This window comes from Strix uralensis, chromosome 20 (genome assembly GCF_047716275.1).
Source record: "Strix uralensis isolate ZFMK-TIS-50842 chromosome 20, bStrUra1, whole genome shotgun sequence".
Lineage (NCBI taxonomy): Eukaryota > Metazoa > Chordata > Aves > Strigiformes > Strigidae > Strix > Strix uralensis.
Window position 1 is genome coordinate 2,241,038 of NC_133991.1, and position 18,509 is coordinate 2,259,546.

At 45.3% G+C, this 18,509-nt stretch overlaps 1 protein-coding gene across 7 annotated transcripts in view; it reads left to right on the plus strand.

Moving 5' to 3' along the window:
* LOC141952551 (S-adenosyl-L-methionine-dependent tRNA 4-demethylwyosine synthase TYW1-like) overlaps positions 1-18,509 on the plus strand; it is a 110,928-nt gene that overhangs the window by 77,292 nt on the left and 15,127 nt on the right. For all 7 annotated transcript variants that reach the window (XM_074890136.1, XM_074890139.1, XM_074890137.1 and 4 more), the window contains 2 exons: positions 4,364-4,474; positions 17,539-17,706. In XM_074890136.1, coding sequence (XP_074746237.1) covers positions 4,364-4,474; positions 17,539-17,706 — 279 coding nt within the window. The remainder of the gene's footprint in view (positions 1-4,363; positions 4,475-17,538; positions 17,707-18,509) is intronic.

Genomic DNA, 18,509 nt, shown 5'->3' on the forward strand with positions numbered 1-18,509 from the left:
TTAATAGCCAATTATGTTTTTTGCATATGTTTATATCTTTGATAGCCATTTGTGTGCGTTTACAGCCCAAAAAGCCAACCAGATTCTGGGCTGCATCAAAAGAACTGTGGTCAGTAGGTTGAGGGAAGTGATTCTGCCCCTCTACTCTGCCCTTGTGAGACCCCACCTGGAATACTGTGTCCAGCTCTGGAGCCCCCAACACAAGAAGGATATAGAACTGTTAGAACGAGTCCAGAGGAGGGCTACCAAGATGATCAGAGGGCTGGAACACCTCTCCTGTGAGGACAGGCTGAGAGAGTTGGGCTTGTTCAGCCTGGAGAAGAGAAGGCTCCGGGGAGACCTCATAGTGTCCTTCCAGTACCTGAAGGGCACCTACAAGATGGCTGGGGAGGGACTTTTTACAAGGGACTATATTGATAGGACGAGGGGTAATGGGTGGAAGCTGAGGGAGGGGAGGTTTAGACTAAACATAAGGAAGAAGTTTTTTACTGTGAGGGTGGTGAGGCACTGGAACAGGTTGCCCAAGGAGTTCATGGATGCTCCATCCCTGGAAGTGTTCAGAGCCAGGTTGGATGGAGCCTTGAGCAACCTGATCTAGTGGGAGGTGTCCCTGCCATAGCAGGGGGGTTGAGACTAGATGATCTTTGAGGTCCCTTCCAACCCAAACCATTCTATGATTCTATGTTAATCTTCGCAGTCTGATTTAATCCATTTTTAAGTCTAGACTTGTTATTTTAAATATATTGCTTCCACTATATTTTGGCAAGAAACACGAGCTGGTGGCAGTCCCCTCCAGTATGGGGTGTGGGTGTATTTGGCCCATTCATCTGCCAGCAGAGATGGAGGGGTGAAGCAGTGTGGCCCCCCTCAAAATTGCAACGTGGTCCTCTGAAATCAGAGCGTGGCACTCCCAGAGTCATCTCCCTCCAATCAGTTGACTTCAATTTTTGCTGCCAACGAAGATGCTACTGAATTTTTTATTGCTGCAAGTGGTCCTTTCAGCCTCTAGAAAACGTTTTCTATCCTTTTGGAGATCTCATAAAGGAATTGAACCTTGGGAAGACACATGGTGGCACTTTCTAAGCTTGCTCCAAGCAGTGTGGCAGTTCTGTAAGTGACACTTGTCACACGTGTGCCCTGCAGGGTAGCAAATGCCCTCCTGAGCTGCCAGCACTTCAGTTACCTGAAGGTCTTGCCCTTGCTGCTCAGCAGAGGTGATGTGCAAAGCTCTAGTCGATCCACTTCACACTTGAGCTCTAGGTATTTTTTATTAGTCTATAGGAGTTTTCCATACATCTATTGATATTAGTCGTTACCCCTAATTCTAGCACTTGAGAGCAGTTTCTGCCTGGTCCAGCCTCCCATTACACATGTGTCGTGTTGAAATTCCCCAAACAGCAAGTATCTGCTGTCTGAAGATCAAGTGGATTTTCTAAGACTTTCACCCTACAAATGGATTTCCTGTTGTTTTATTTCTCTGTGTTAAGGCTGAGATCTTATTTCCTCTTTGTTTTTTTTTCCTTTTTATGTTCTCCACTGCTGCAGACTATTCAGCCAGCAGTGGCGATGCTGCTCGTGCTGGATTTAACGGGATGCGCTGCCCTGCTCGCTGTGTGCTCATTGCCAAGCTCTGTTTTCTATGCACAACAGAGACATCCATAAATTTGCTCTTAATTTTAGCACAAAACCATCCTGCCATAAAAAAAGAAATACCCCTAAAGGGCACTTCGTGGTGGCCTCCCCACTCTGATTTTACTGGGGATGTGACCCCCCCAGTCAGAGGACTGGGTCTGGATCAGCAGCCTTTGGTGTAGGGGCTGGTATTAAAATAGGATTTTTATTTGCTGTTGCCTTGAAGCTGCCTGCATTTGTTTACCACTGTGAGCTGACCTTTGGGGAGACATTTCTTGATTAATTGGGTATCTAATCACTTCAGACCATTGACAGGCGTGTGTGGATTGAAGTTTTTCCTGTTGTTAAATATTTTCCTTCTAGTTTCTTCTTTTTCTGTTAGATGGCAAATGATGCGTTTATTTTTTCTATTAGTTCCTTCATTGTTTTTCTCTTCAGTAATTAACTGTTGATCTCATATTTGCCTGTTGTCTCTTGGCCTGAACCTTTCTTTTGTCAATCTATTCAAATAAGACTTGTTCTTAAATATGTGCTTATATGCTATGGGGACAGGACAGCTATTTTAATTGTTGTAATATTTGGCCTTCAATAATCATTCTCTCAGTAATTCTTTAAAGTTACTCTCCACAAACTTTTTTTTTTTTTTTAAGAGGAGCTCTACTTTTAACTCTTTTCTCAAGACAGGGACTCTTTGTAGGTCACTGTTCCCTGGGGAATTCTGCAGGTTTACCTGGTGCTTTAGGTTCCCAAGATGACAGGCAACAGGCAGTGAGTGCTCTGGGGTACTTCTGCCTGCACTGGGTGTAGTTCTCTATACGTATGTACCCTAAAGACCTGCCCCTGGCTGTGTTCAGATGTTAGGAGGAGGAAGAATATGCTCCTGGTTTTTATGTTTTTCCTCTAGTTATTTGTTAGTAAATAATCTAGAATGTTTCCATGGCAAACTGGTGTAGCAATTTTTTTTTTTTTCTCTCCCCCTGTGGAAAACATAGAAATGTGTTTAAGTAAGTGACGTTTTGATTTTTATACAGAGGGCAAAATTCACTTATGTGGCATGTTGGTCAGAGGCTCTGAAGAAGTAAAACATGGCTAGATCGGGGATTGGTACGGAAGTATTGGCTTTGTCTGGGGAGGGGTAATAGCATGAACTTTTTTTTAATAGCCTTGACTGGGACTCAGGGTCCCAGAATCCATCCCTGCTTTTCCCCTGGCCAGTGGAAGCTATCAGAGGTATCGCAGTGGGAAACAGTCTGAGATTTAGTGATGGAAAGTTCAGTTCCATAGCAGATCTCCTTATTAGCTTGCTCTTCTGGGTTGAAAAATGTCATAAACTGAAGAGTGTGCATGCTTCCCACACGTGGCACTGAAGTTCAGGGAACCTCATGCCGCAGACGTGTCATGGGTGATAGGTAAGGGAGAATATCTTAACTCAGCCTGACTCTAAGCCTGGACTTCCTGGACCAGAAGAATTTGATGTGCTGTGCTGTGATGTCCCAGCCCTGGGGTACAACCTGGCCCCAGCCGTGGAGTCTTGGGTTGCGGTGGATTTGTTATGGTGCTCTTTCGCCCTGCCTAAACTGGTGCTTTTATCACGTTTTACAGTCTACAGTGTGCCAAGGAAGGAAAATGAGTTAATTCAAAAAACAATTTTGCTGGAAGATTGCTCTATAAATAAATTCCAGAGATAAGTGGAATAAAACATTAGTGGAAGATGAAGGCAAGGAGGGGGAAAGATGGCAACAAGCAGATGTAAGCGGTGAGACTGGATTTGTTCCACAGCAAAGTGCTTATATTGATGGAAGTTCTTTTGTCATCACTAACCTCTTTGGTGAGCAGCCCTTAGGGAGGGAAAATCAGAATGACTCCAAGGAAAGGAGTTCTCGGTGTTGTCTGCCACTGTGCACAGAAATAAGTCAGGTCTGGGCATCCTGGAGAGGCACTGGTGTGGTGAGGAGCTGCAGCCCTCGGCAGTGGGATGGGAGGCAGGTGCAGGCAGGGATGCTGCCAGGCAGAAATCCAGCTGCCCTGCTGCAGGTAACGAGGGGTGGATGCTGCTCCTGCAGTCATTAGTGCTGCAGCTCCTGTGCGTCTTCCTAATGGTTTGCACCACACTTCTGATAAGCTGGGTCATAAGCAGGGTATTTGCAATGTTTCCCAGTTGTGATTTTAATTGTCTCTTTTTGCTTCCAATAAAATGTTCTGTGTAACTGATCACAGGAGAGTCTTTTCTCTGTGATATTGTACCCGAGGTGCTAGAAATATTTGCAGACAGGGGCGGACAACGGTCCGTGTATTCTTGTTCGTCCTGGCTAAAAGTCACCAATGCCAGATGATCCAGCTGGAGGAAATAAAAATACCTGTATAGCAACTAATGGTGAGATTTTATGCCTAGGGAAGCAAATCAACGAGAGGTAAATCAAAGACAGATAAAATTCCTGGTTATTTTCCCATTAAGTTAAAGCTCCTGTAAAAACAAAGTGCCTGGAATATATAGAGGGAAGATAAGTCTTTGTATGGCAAAAGGTGGCTCAACTCACTGATGCTGTGGAGTAGCTTTCTTGAAAGAACAAGTGAGGTTACTCCTGGTTTGGGTCTGGTTTGTTATAGCCCCTGGGTTCTTGGAATAAATTAATGATTTTTTTTTTTTTTTTATGTTTGAAGCTGTGTGCAAGGCTGGAACATCCTCCCCGTGTCAGAATGTGTTGCTAATGTCAATTTTCCTTTATTGCAGCAACAGCGCACAGTTTATAGGCTGACACTGGTGAAAGCTTGGAATGTGGATGAACTCAAAGCCTATGCTGACCTGATATCCCTCGGTAAACCAGACTTCATTGAGGTCAAGGTGAGCTGCGTGGAGATTTTTTTTTTTTTTCCATCAGTATTTTACTTTTTCCTTCCCCATTCCCCCTTTCCCTCCAAGTCTTAAACTTGTACGAGCAAATGCAATTCTTCCAAAGATTTCAGTGATGCATAAGGAACTTATTTCTTGCTTTTAAAGTCAGGCAGCCAGGTTTCTAATACCTTATGAATGCATTTGGAGTAGTCTTTAGTGTTATGCAAGACAAGCTTTGTACCAGCCGGCATCAATTTCTGCTCAACGGAATCATAACCCTCTGGTCTCTTTTGTATTTCTCATGAAAGCAGAGACTGATAAATAGATGTTCCTTCTTTTATGTCAACCACCATTTTAAACAAAATATTCTGGGACAAGCTGGAGGTTTGTGGTATTATTCTTTCCATCCTGGCCTAAAATTCTGCCAGGGGAAAAGGTGATAATGTCTGGCTTACTGATGTAGTATTTGTCAGGCTGTGTAAAACAGGGGGAAATACTACCTTCTGAGACTGGAAGAACTACAGCAGGGCAGGAGGTGCTTTATCTTGGGGTAAATCGATTTAGTATATAGAGAATGTAAAAAAGACACATTGCAAGGTGTTCTGTAAAGAATCAGCATTTTCATCCAGCAGCTCCTCTGCAGACCAGCACATGCACCTCAGCTCTGTGTTTTTGCAGCTCTATTACTTCTGGACTTTCTCTTTCCTTTCTCTTTTTTCTTTCTCTTTCCTTTTTTTGACCTTTATTTACTGCTGCTTTGAAGAAGGACTGGTGTTTGCTGCAATTTCCTTATGAAACAGAACCCAAAGGTTTTTATATTATCAGTATTGAGAGGTCTCTCTCTCTGAACGTGCTGCTGAAGTTGATAGCTTAATACAAAGCAAGATTTTGAGTATAGTTTGGGGAAAAAGCCTCAGTTTTATAATGTGTATCAGACTGATTTATATTCCTCGGGTTAAACCTAGCAGGAGGAGTGCTCCTATGGGGCCCTTCCCACCTTGCATCTCCTGACTCTTGCTGCAGCCTGGTAGTACAAGATCCAGCCTGCGAGGAGGGCAGAGATGAGTGTGCACACCAGTGTGGAGCACGAGGCTGTTGGTGTACGTGCTACTTAGACTGCTCTGTCATGTGTAGCGACTTTAATTAGTAAAATGAATCAGGTGTATGTTCATCAATGTTTCCGAGTGCTCTCCAGGGCGAACATCTGTCTCCTCCAAGGCAGAGCGCTGCTGTTCCCTTTGCCCGGGGAAGGATTCAGCCTTGCAGTCATGATTTCCCAGCAGCGTGGAGCTCAGCTCTCCCAGTGGTTTTTCCCTGGCAAAATCATGTCTCAGACTGCCAGGGAGATAGGTGAGAAGAGGTGGTCATGGAGGTATTCCCAAGGTGGTCATAGATGTACTCCTGACACTCTTCAGGCTGGGACAGGCTCCTGCCCACGCTGCTTCAATCGAAAATGTTGTCTTTGCACTCTGAGTACTTCAAAGGACTTGTCAAATCTCAACCTGCGAGGACTTTCTCCGAGGAAGGGATATGCACTGAGCACTTTGCCGTGTTTGCAAAAGCATGAACTGAGGCAGAGAGGGGCTGTGTGACATTCCCCAGGAGCCACGTAGCACGGTAGTGTAGCTGGGGATCCAGCATCCCTCGTGTACCTGCCAACACCAGCTGCAAAGGGGGTTCAGAGGGGTTGCAGGACAAGGAAGGCTGATGGGGGTGCACCTGGCACCTGATGGCCATGTGCTGTTGGGTGGGTTTGGGTCTTTTTGTGGACTGATATGAGTGTAAGTTTGCAGTTTGGTGTGGGTTTTTTTTTAAAAAAAAAGTGTGTGTTACTTAAATGGGCAAGTGGGATGCTTTCATCTAAATGTCATTTTTTTAGAACTATTCCAGCAGGTAAGTGAAGTTCTGCAAGTGCTGGAAGACAGAAGTGTCTGCCAGGGTGCTGATCCTTGTCAGATCATGGTGTCTTCAAGCTAAGGGACAGAACATCTCATGCCTCAGCTGCTTCTGTGAATGGTTTAACACTGTACCTATACTGTGGCCACAAAAGCAGCCTGTAGCTGGCATGTGGAAAGTCTCTTGTCTTTTCAATCCCAAGGGCAGTACTTGGGGACAGGGAAACTCAGGTTTAAGCCTTTTCAAAGGATGCAACATCTCTCTCCTTTGTCTCTGCTAGTTGCTGTCCTTAGGCTGGGAGCGACGGGGAAAGTCTTCCTTTCCCTGGTTACAGCTCTCATTAAAAACCGCAGCGCAGCGTTTCACAACTTCACTGCGATCTGTGTACTCCAAGTCCAAAAAACCATCTTCTACAGTTTGTTCTTTGTTTCCAGTCTAGTGGAGGGAGGACAATTTTCCAAAGCTCTCAAAACCATGCAGCAAGTCTGACAGCAGCTAAGCCCCGCAAGACAGAAGCGAGCAGCTGAGTACAAGAAAACACACTAATTCCTTTTCAGCTTCGGCAGCAGAAATGAATTGTCAGGGCACTGCTCCACCTCATTCACCAGCAGGCTCTGAAATAGTCTCCATTTTTTTCCATTTAATTGAGCTTTTAAATAGAGCTGTGCTGTCCCGTTATCTTAATTTGGAAGACAGGAAAGCAGGGTTCATGTACTTTGAAGTATGAAACACGCCACTGCCGGCGGCGTTGCTGGCAGTGACCCTTCGCAAGCGGGAGCTGAGCCGATGTTATCCCTGTGAAACAAATGGTGCGACTCTGTGCGGGCACAACATTTGGGGTTTAAATGGCATTTCCATCCCTTTTAAAAGTCACAAAACTTTGTGATGGCTTCCCTGGAGCGGGGGTTGTGTTTAAGCAGCCCCTAAATTGGATAAAAGGTCTCGCTCACAGATTTTTATAGGGGACGTTTTTATGTAAGGGTTTAACACAGCTGCCTTTCTTCCTTACCTCTTTGGAGCAAGTGCAGTGTTCCAAAAGGTGGGTACTTGGTGCTCTGCAGAGGGGAAGCAGCTCACACTAAATATAGTATTAGCCCAGTCAGTGGCCTTATTTGTTTCACATAGTTTCATCTGCCAGTTTCCTGCTAAACAGCAGCGTTTCTAAAGTGTGGAAGATTTGGCTCGGTGGGGAGGCACAATGGCTTTCTCCTCTTGCTGCACTGTCTCTGACTTTGAAATGTGAGAGGATTACATGGTTTCTCACCTCGAGCGTGGAACCAATTTTTCCCTTTTCTTGGCCAGAAGGAGTAAGCGACACATTCTAGAGTGGCTGATGAACAGAGTTGTGTTGCTGCAGGGTAGTGAGAGAGTCCAGCCAAGTACTGACATGAGAGGCTGACAGAGGGGATGTCACCTTAAGGACAGCTTCCTTACTTGGCTGTCCTCTCTGCAGTGTCCACTGATTGCTGGTGGGATGGGGTGCCCCCCGCGCTGCTGGAGATACTCGTGTTGCTGTTGTGCCTGCACCCAGGCCCTTACCCCATAGAATCTCACAGAATCACAGAATCATCTAGGCTGGAAAAGACCTTGAAGATCATCCAGTCCAACCATTAGCCTAACATTGACAGTTCCCAACTATCCCATATCCCCAAGCGCTGTGGCAACCAAACTCTTAAATACCTCCAGGGATGGGGACTCCACAGTCTGACCTAACTAAATTAGTAGGTTATTCTCCTTTGCATTCAGCTGTGTGCTCTGCAGACAGCTTGTTTTCATCTGACCGCCTTTAATCCTGGCTTGCAAAGCTCTTGTCCCAACACCCTACCCATGAGATCAGCCTTCTCTTACGGCAGGATCACTGGTACAGATGGCTGCTGCAGCGCTTTCAGAGGCATCTGAGCTGTGCTGTTGAGCAAACTGGGGATGAGAATGCTTCAGGGTGCTTTGTTGCTTCTGCCTGTGCACCTGCAGGCAAGAGCTGGGGTCTTTGTCCCTGCAGTGTTTGACTGCTCTGGAATAAAAGGTGAGCAGATCATCTTCTCAGCAAAGGAGAACAGCAGAAGAGGGGCTGCATCATACCCCTCCTAAAGCCTGGGAGTTTGCAGTTGTGCAGGCAAAGTGTACGTAAGCAGAGTGATCACAGATATAATCCCCCAGCATTCAAAGGGATGCTTGATACAATAGTACATAAAGTCAGGAGTTAAATTCTGACTGGAAGGAAGACAGGGCTGGGGTGTGTTCAAATCTAGCACTCATTATTGCTGTCAGTAGTCCCTTTCATGTACTCCAGGTATTGATCTGCACTTGGACAAAAACTGTGTGTAACTGGCCTTCAGTCCAGCCCCAGCAGTTTGGTGTTCACACAGCATTTGTGACCTGGGAATTTTCCCCAAAAGACTCAATATTTTTGATTAAAAGTAATTTCTTGTGTGTGTTTGAGGCATATTGAAGAATCTATTTCACATGTGATGGGGCTTGGCTGTCTTGGTGGTTGTTTTTTTTTTTCTCCAAAACCCCAGTGTGATAGGTTAAAAAGACAAAGACCCAGGTCCTGCTCAAAGCAAATAAACAAAAAAATATTACAGGATACTGCAAAGCATCTGTCAGAAAATGAGGCTTATCTCAGTGGGATTTCCTGGTTAAATACTCGAGATAAATGACGTTCATTTAAAATGAATGTAGCTAATCCACTGTTGCTCCGGAGAGGCTCACAGGGTGGAGTGGGTAGAGATTTAGATTCTTGCAGGGCTTAATACTTGTTCTCATTTACATGAGTATCTTAGAGCGGTGTAACTCTGTGGGACCCTATTCTCTTATTTAAACCAATAGAAGTTACCCTTGATTACCCTTGTGTAAAACCCAAGCAAAGGAAGAATGTGTCGTGTAGTTATTAAAGACGCATCAATTTTATTTATTGCCTTAGTCTGTTTTAATGCCATAATGTCACTGTGGTGGTTGCACAAAGTTGATTGTTATATTTAAAGTCTAGAACGTGCAACTCCTCTTTTTGCAGTGTTCCTGCCTTTTTGTTTTTAAAAGCTTGTGTTGATACAGTATTTTGCCATTTATATTCCTTCTTAAACCAAAGGGGCAAAAGGATTTTTGTGTGAAATGTAAATGGGTCCTAAGGAACTGTGTGAGCGGAGTGTGCTGCAGGGTCACGTTAGTGCCAGGAGACCCAGCCTGGACCTTTGGTCATTGCAGATGGATCACGGAGCAACGGGGGACACTTGCACATTTTATTTAGGCTGTGGCCATGATCCGCTCTGCATTGCCAGCAGCTTTGAGGTATGCAGGCGTGGCATGTCAAGTGCTCAACCTTGCAAACACGGCTTTTGATTTCGGAGCTGCTTCCACAACAGCGTGGGAGATCCGGTCCGAGCGGCGGCTGAAGTGACGTCCCCAGGGAAGCGGGCTGTTTGCTGAAGTGAAGCTTCATCTTGCAGCTTTTGCTTCCTGCCTGAGCAGAGCCTTGCTGCTTCTCTCCATCCCTTTTAATTTAAGGAGAAAAAAAAAAAAACAACAACAAACCCCAAGCCTGCCTGGCTTGTCCTTTGTTCAAGGGCTGCTCGTACCACGGTGCTCTCTGAGGGCAGGGCTCGGGCAGAGCAGAGAGTCGTGGCACGGTGCAGAATTTCCTTAATTTTGTGAAATCAGTTTTTCAGCCGCTTGAAAGCTCTTGTCCCTGATGATTTTTCTGCAGCTCCAGCGCAGCACCCTTGTGATGAGCTCGTGTTGGTGGGTGGGCTCGGTGTCTGGCAAAGCTAAGGACGATGTTCTGGGACTGCAGCTCCTGCTCTTGGCATCTGAGGCTTTGCTACGGAATTAAAATGACCAAGTGAATGTCTGGAAGGAAGGACCAGGGGGAAGTATCTGTCCCAATCTGCTCGGTCTTGTCATATTAAACAGTAAAGATTATTTAAGTGCTTAAAATAATGAGGAAAATGAGCTCTGCTTTAATGAGTTTTTAATTGCATGCAGCAGAGGCGATTGCCCCCACCTGTCAAAAAGCTATTCAGAGACTTGCTGCCATTCCAGTCTGCATTTAGATGAAGAGAAGGCAAAGTTAAATCTCCTGTTCTAGTGTCTGCTACAAAATAAATCCAAACAATGTATAATTTCTCTGCCTGAAAAAAAAAAAGAAAAATTGACCATTTAACGTCCTCTTAACTGCGAGCCACGGGTCCAAGGACAAGACAAGAGGCATGGATGGTTCAGGGTGGCTGGGTAGGCAGTGGTGGGGCTGCTCCACCTCCCCATCATGCTGGAGAGCTGCGGGGCAGTTGCGCACCCGAGGGGTCTGGCTCTGCTGGATGAATCCCAGTTGCCCTGGGCTGCTGTGGAAAGCTGCCTCCAGGTGGGTCCTGAGCAGCCTCTGCTGAAAGCAGCTCTGCTCTTTATTAGCATCTGTGGGTGACAGAGGCAGGGACCCAGCTTTCTATTTCTGTTGATGCAGCTGAAGGTTGCAAGTTACTAATAGATGTGTCTGAGGAGTTCGGCTTGACATCAGTGGGTTTTTTATGCTGTGAGTACATAGTAAGGTTCGATAACAAGTTTCATTGCAGACATAGGTGAGTGATTAAATTCTGAATTTTCAAGTGACCCTGACACACAGTTTCATTGAAAAATCAGTCTTTAGTTCAAGCCTGTGGTTTGATACAAATATATTTCTCACATTGAAAAGGAGTTTTTGCAGTTTAGCACTGGGCTTGGGTGCAAATGTAAGTCTGATGAAAATCCAAGCTAGAATGGATTGTTCTCATCTGTTTTCTGTGTTTCAATAAAGGTTAGTATCCAAAATAAGTGGGAAGCACAGGGCATGGAAATTGCATTAGGCTTGTGAGGCTTTTTGATATGACCAAGGGAAGCTGTAGAAAATAAAGAGCATGTTGAGGCTGGTTGTGTGTGATGGTCCAGTGTTGCTGTGCTCAACTAACAGTCTGTGGTAATGAATTTCTGTCCGTGGCTCTGAGTGCTTGCTCGCAGGACAGGAAAGGCTAGCGCTATGTACTGTATTTAGCAGCTGAGGAAACTGAGGCAGGGTAGGAGTGGGTTGTAGCAAAGCAGGTCACCACCTCCTGCCTTCCAATCTAAGTCTTTCTACTCGTCCTCCCTCCCTCTGTGCAATCGCTCTTTAATAGGGCATAAGGAGCAGGGGGGTGGGTGATTTAACAGTGGCCATTTCTCTCTCAATATCTATATGGCTTGTTTTGAAGAGATGGAATGAAAGGTTGCATCCAGCATTTCAGAGTTTAGCTTTTACAGGAGGAGTTCTTTTGACTTCAAGGGAGTCGTTGAAGACTTATGGGTCGCTGTAGCACCAATCTGCATATAGCCATACGTGTGGTGCATCTGGGGAGCTGGTGTTTAGTATTAGGGTTATGCTGTATAACTAACCATTTCCATTCCAGCTTTTCAGATTGAACTGACACAAATAAACTGATGTCCTTTGTTAAATCAACTTGAAAGTGATTATTAAAAACACCCGATGAGCCTGAATCCACTCCAGTGAGGAGCAGACATGCATGAGAGCTTGTGTATATAATTTGGACAACGCTGATGCTTGGATCAGAAGCGTTCTTATTGCAGAGAGTGCAATCTATCAGCATGTCATTTGGGGCTTTTTATATTTGTCTTGGGTCAGGGCTGCCCCAGTTTTTAAACAGTGGCTCTGTCAATCGGCCGCTTGGCCAACACTTTGTTTTTCTGTTAATTCACACGAGCCTCAATTAAACAAATGTATAATTTGTGAACTAGGAGTTAAGAAGATTCTCTTGTTTGGTAATTAAGTCGGGAAGCCTGGAGTTTTGGAGTTGAGAAACAAAGCGCTGTCATATTTAGTTCCCCAGCAATCTTTCCTTCATAACCCCATGGATTAAAATGATTGCTGGCTGTCGATCTCCGGCAAGGAGCCAGATCACAGTGGAAGAAATGTGCTTCTCGCTGCAGTGATAATCATCTTGGCACAAGGTGTTGCTTAAATACAGTTGTTTACACTCGGCTCCGTTACAGCAGCGTGGAAATCCAGAGCACACCCAGAGCGATTGGTCTGGATTCGTACCAACATAACCAAGAGTAGCTGAGATGCTTTTTAAAAGGCTTCAGCGTTTCAAGGTATTTGGCCAAAGTTTTATGTGGCATGATTAGGATGCTAGGAGCACCCCTATTAAAGATTAAGAGGCAGCATCATTGATGCTGCTACTGCAGGGAAGTTGGTGTAGGAGCTTAGGGTGTACAACAGAATGGTTTCCTCTTTTAATACTTGATGTCTTAATAACTGTCGTTGTGTATTACTGAAAAATATAACATGACCGCCCTAATCAACTGTTCACATCTTTTAAGTGGTATCAGCACTGTTAATTTAACTCAGTTTTAAGAAGTTAGGGAAGTCGAAAGCTGACATGCTTTCATTTGGTGTGCTGCTAAGCTGATTTTCATTGATTTGTGCTTGTGAATTAATCAGCCATCCGAGCACTTAGTTATTCCATTTGCCTCTGTGCTTTCTTTGCTTGTAAATGATATCTTTGAAGTTTATTAAAAGAATGAGTCATGTTGTAGCTTCTTAAGAATTTTCCCCCTCTGTAGTTACACAGTTTTCATGTTTCTCAAATCATAATCTGTATAAATGAACGTGGGGAAAATATTGCTATATGGAGCTGTGTCTATACAGCTGAACTTTGGAGATATATACCCTGTTATTTGTGTGGCTGGCTGCTCTAATATAAGAATGTTTAAAATCTTTTTCAGCCTTTCAGAGCCTGACTAAATTAATGTACTTCCCTGTTTTAGCACTCCCCCGACTTGTCTGCAGTTGTGCACAGTCAACCTGTTCCCATGCTGGCTCTGAGTTATGGTGCACGGCTCTAATATCCTTTCTTGGGCAGATTAATAGAGGAGGTTCCTCATAAATTTACCAGTGAGAAAGTAATTGCTTCCAAAACTCGTGCAGTTTCTAATTAGCAGGAGTGTTCTTCTGTAGCCCCGTTTAAGCACACTGTGTGGTTCACCTTGCTCTAATTCTAAGTGTTTGCAAAGGATCTGTCTCTGTTTGTTGCTGGACATGACGTGTTCAACTTTAATGTAGGTGAATTAGGTCTTGACAGTGCAGTGTCAGCTGGGACCAGGTGCCGTAAACATAGTGTGGATGCAAATGCCACTTAAAAGAAGTAGAAGTGTTCTTCACAGAGGAAAAACACGAGAATGCAAAACATAATCATCCATAAAATTGTGTGCTCTCTGTTTTAAAGACCAGTGCTTGATGGGGTTTTGTGACTGGAATAAAATAGCTCAGCTGAAGAGCAAAGGTGATGAAACCACCTAGAGAGGTACAGAGGAGTTGGGCCTTCGTTCTAGAAGAAAAGCTGGTTTTTGCGTGAGTTTGCCCTTTTGGATGCTGGTAGGTTTGTGACCTGTGTTGTGATACCACAGGTTAAACCAGTTGGATAAGCATTTAATGAATTTTATCTGGAAAGAAAGACACAAGCAAAAATACATCTCAGCAAGCCACGTACTGCTGAGCTAATTTATGAGAAATTTACTAATGTAATTAAAGATGGAGCAAGGTAGTGGTGAATTTGAGGTCATAGCTAAGACTAGATCAGTAATTCAAGAGGTTCACGTGATCTGTTCTCCAAACTAAGAGCATCTGATCTCAAAATGATGAGGGTGGAGTGGGGTGTAGGAGAACTTGAGGGGTTGCATTTACTGACCAGTGATCGTTGCTGGGCACGGAGCTGGTAGCTGCAGGGGGTGGGTATTACAGTGACCCGGAGGACCTCAGCTTCTGTTGCAAGTAAATGGCCCAAACCAGCAGTGCTTGTGTCTTGGCTTTGTGTAGCAGAAACGCGCTCTCCTTCGGTCCGTTTGCTGTATCGGGTGGTTGGGAAGGGAACTGCAGCAAGAACCCAGTATCTCTGCTGACTTAATACAATTCAATCTGAGATGGTGTCTTCTGAACAATGCCACTTCTAAACTAGTGCCTAGTTTTGAGTGTGCTTCCAGAAAATGGTCAGAAAAGCTGTTTCCCCAAAGGCTCGTGCTCCTGCCTGTCCCCACTAGTGACCTACAGAGCTTTGCAGACTGATGTGCAGTGGGAAACTTCTCTCCGTGGCCAGCCCAAGGGATGCTCATAGTGCTCATCACATCAGTCTGCGGGTGCTGGGTACTTCCCACCTCATGCACTGGTTGTTTTTTTTTTTTTTTGGGTGCAAACATGCAACGTGCCAGCGCTGTGTGACCTTTACTTCTGCTAAGTCAGGGGAGATCAGGAGTGATGAGGGCTTTGGGGGTGCGTGAGCGATGGTGCTGGCCTTTCAGCTGGCAGGTGGTGTTGGATGGGAGATCTGCAGTCAGTGCAAATCAATCTTACAAAAACATCCCTTGATGTTTCCTGCGGATGTTTGCTCTGGGGCGATTACTTTGGCTCTCAGTGCTTAACAAAGCAGCACAGACTCGTTTGTGGAGTGGTAGGATTATAGAAATTCCTCAGTTGTTCTGGTGGCCTTTGACCAAAACAACACAAGCTGCTTTTTAATGTCATCAGGTCAATTCTACTCATCAGTAAACAATAAGTTTCTCTACAGCATCAACTTAAGCCTGGATTTTCACCCTCCCTCTGCATGTGCGGGAGGCACAGGCAGAGATAGACTTCTTTCCAAACAGTTCTCAGTGTTTACTGAATTAATTTAAGCTAAAGATAGTAGGAATGAGATGAGTTGGAAGGAGTTTTTACAAATGCCTTTATATTTTTGGGTGTTGGCTTGTGTACTCAGCCTTGAAAATAATCAGTGTGTTTACTGACTGTTTGCACTGGCTTTACTGTGCTGATGTTATTTTTGTATATAGCTCATGGCCCTTGATATCCAGGGGAGGTATTGAGCAGTTTGGACAAGTGCCCCCAATCTCTTTTTTCTCTTTTTTTTAGTTTTTAACAAGGATCTGGTGCACTGAGTGCCCAGTAGTTGCTGTGGCTGTCTTCTGTAGGTGAGGTCTGGAGGGAAGACCAGGGAGGAGCATACTCAATATCTTCCTTAAAATGCTGTCACCCCCACCCGGCAGGCACTTGGTGAGCAGCCTGCAGACCCCCATGCAAACAGATAAGTAAAGAATAATCTTGGAAACTGGTGACTTGTGTTTCTTTAGCTAGATGGAGGAGGTTGAGCAAAGTTCTGGTTTCTAGAAGCATTTGGCCACATGAGTCTTCATGTTCGTCCTTTCATGCCGGCGTCAAGGGTCTTGGTGGAACCTTGAATCGCTGGAGGTAGCAGCAGAGCCAGCAGCAAACCAGCTCTCGTGGTCTGTGCCTCTAACCAGTGAGCTCATTGCTGAGCGACTTCTGCCTCCCAAGCAGTGAATGAACAACAAAGAGCAGTACCTTCCTCTAGCCTTCACGTTTTCTTACAGTTCTGTAAGTCTTGTCCTAACTGGAAGGTGGAGGTGCAGTGCCGCTGTGGAGAGGAGCAGACCAGAGACAAAGCAGGCTGGATTAGGAAGGTGAGGTTTCAGCAGTGCCACGATGCTGTTCAGGGTGACTGTCCGTCCTCCCCCACAGCTTCCCCTGTGGCCCCGTGCAAATCTTTGTCTCCTTTTTTCCAGGCTGTAAAAAGAGGGTGAGAACATGTCCCTCCCAGAGGTATTGACTTGCTGGCTTTGTTAAGGATCATTAGGTGCTTGGTTACTGCAGAAAAGCAGCTTAGATGAGCAGAGGGTCAGAAGCAAAGCCCTCTTTTTCTGGGGGAACCTGGTTTTGCCCACAGTGAAGATGCTTTCATCCCCATGGAGTTGCTTCTGGTTTAGCAAAGGTCTTAGAAGCCAATGGCTGATGTGGCACTGGACCATGCAAATTCAAAATTTCTCCACCTTTAAGGCCCAACTGCATCCCCCTGGTTTGAACCTAAAATGTGCACTTGTCTTCAGAAGACCTCAAGGTTCACAGACATCCTCTGCTTTATTCCAGTTTTGCCCTATTTTTTTTTTTTTGTGATATTGCTCTTTGTGCTCTCAAGAATCGTACACTTTGTGCATGCACAGAAGAGGATGATTTGTACACTTGCTGATAGGTTTTTTTTCCCCCCCCTTTTCTTTGGAAGGAAAGGTGTTTAAAAGAAATCCACTGTTTCTCTGGGCTCAAGCTGCTGCTACCCTGCCAGTATCTGCATCTACACTTTTCTCCTAATGAGCCACATCTCTGCCAGTGCTCAGTCTGGGCACCGCTGCCCAGTGGGGCTCTGCCCGGCTCATCTGTGCATGGATGCATAATGCTTTAGAAACTCCTCTTTCTTATACCAAAACTGGGAGTATCTTAATTTTTTCTATAAAATGACCAGGAGTTGGGAAGAACCTTGAGGTCTCAAGATCCAAACAATCATGTCAATAAAACTGAGTGTTTTACTCATAATCTCCAATATATGTATTCATAGAGCGTTACAGTTACCGGGGTCTCGTTGCATGGGCACCATGGGGAAGACAAAAAAATGGGTTTTGGAGTGCAGGGACCATCTTTTCATCTTGAATGCCAAAATGGTCTTGATCCGGGACAGTTACAGCAATCGTCTGCAGCTAAAATAGGCAGGTTTAATTCTCTCATAATTAAATTGAACAGCTGGAAGCAGGGAGAGCCAGCACTGTAGAGCTGGGGGAGCTTCACTGGGCACGGTTAGAGAGGAGGGCATGCAGGGTGGTTTACAAGGGCCTGGAACGAGATCTGTGTGGATACTAGAGGACGGTGTCAGAAATCACAGCCTCGGCTTGGAAAGGTCCTTACCTCTGTGGCACATGGCACAGTTATCTCCAGAAGCGTCACACTGACTGTTGCGTTGGTTGTTTGTGAGACTTCCTTCCAGGCATGTCATGTTTCAAAACCAAGTGACCTTCTTAGAGGTCCCTTGGTAGGACAGGAGCATGAGCATCCTCCATTTGAATGCTTTTAAAGCTGCTTTCCAGAATAAAGACTAACCTGTGTTTTACTGCTGTGGAAGCCTGAGCACACAGTGATTTAGGATGTGTCACTGAGGGAGACAGATTTTTTTTTTTTATACCATCTCCAAATAAGTTACCTTTCCATAAGATATGGTGTGAAGGGAGGGACAAAACAAACTGTTTTCAGGGGTTTGTGCTGGCAGTGCTGTGAGCTTGTGAAGGGTTAAGCTGACAATGCCTGTTTCCATGTTTCTTCTCAGGGCGTGACCTACTGCGGGGAAAGCTCAGCCAGCAGCCTCACCATGGCCAACATCCCCTGGCACGAGGAGGTGGTGCTCTTCGTCCAGGAGCTGGCAGACCTCATCCCTGACTATGAAATCGCGTGCGAGCATGAACACTCAAACTGCCTCCTGATAGCTCACAAAAAGGTGAGACGCTGCCAGGGTGTGATACCGGGCACTGTATCTTCTCCTTGGAAGTGTTGCCCAATTGTCTTGTTCCAACACATTTTCTCTCTAGAGTTAGCTGGACACTTCTTGGCGGGGGGGGGGGGTGTGTGGAAAAAAATGCATAGCATATATTGCAGAGAGCACTGTGGAATAGTTACTGAAGACGCTGCAGGTTGCAGCCAGTGGTGACAACTCTCAGCACTACCGTGGCAATCCAGGCAAGAAGCGTTTAACGGCTCCGTGCGGAGCTCAGTCGGGATCTCGTGTGCTTTGCCACGTTCACTTTGCGTTTTGAGAACGGCAAGAACAAATCTCGTTGATGTCGGTCAGCGGGTTTGTCTTGTTCCTGCTTTTCCATGATGGTTTTCAGTGCTTGGTAAGGAAGCTACACCAGAATAGGTTAGGGCTGTGTTTTTTCTCTTCTGGATCTTCGTGATCTTAGCAGAGCTGTGGACCCTCCTTCCTTTCAGCCAGAGTTGAAATAATGTATTTTTCTTCCTTTGGAGAAATTTTGCTAGAAGACATGATGTGAAAGTTAACAGAGGATGCTTTCCTTTTGAAACTGGAGCTGCCTTTCTGCAAAACTGTTTTGCAGGACAAATGAGGCAGCTAGAACAATTATAGCCATTCTCTATCCTAAGGATGGAGAAGAGCGTGGTGCTGCCTTCTGACAGCAGCATCCCTTATGCTGCTGGATGCTTCGCATGGCTCAGCAGCCTGTGTGCCTGTAAAACGGTTTGAAACTTGGGTCCCTTCGTAAATACCATTGACACAAATTGAAA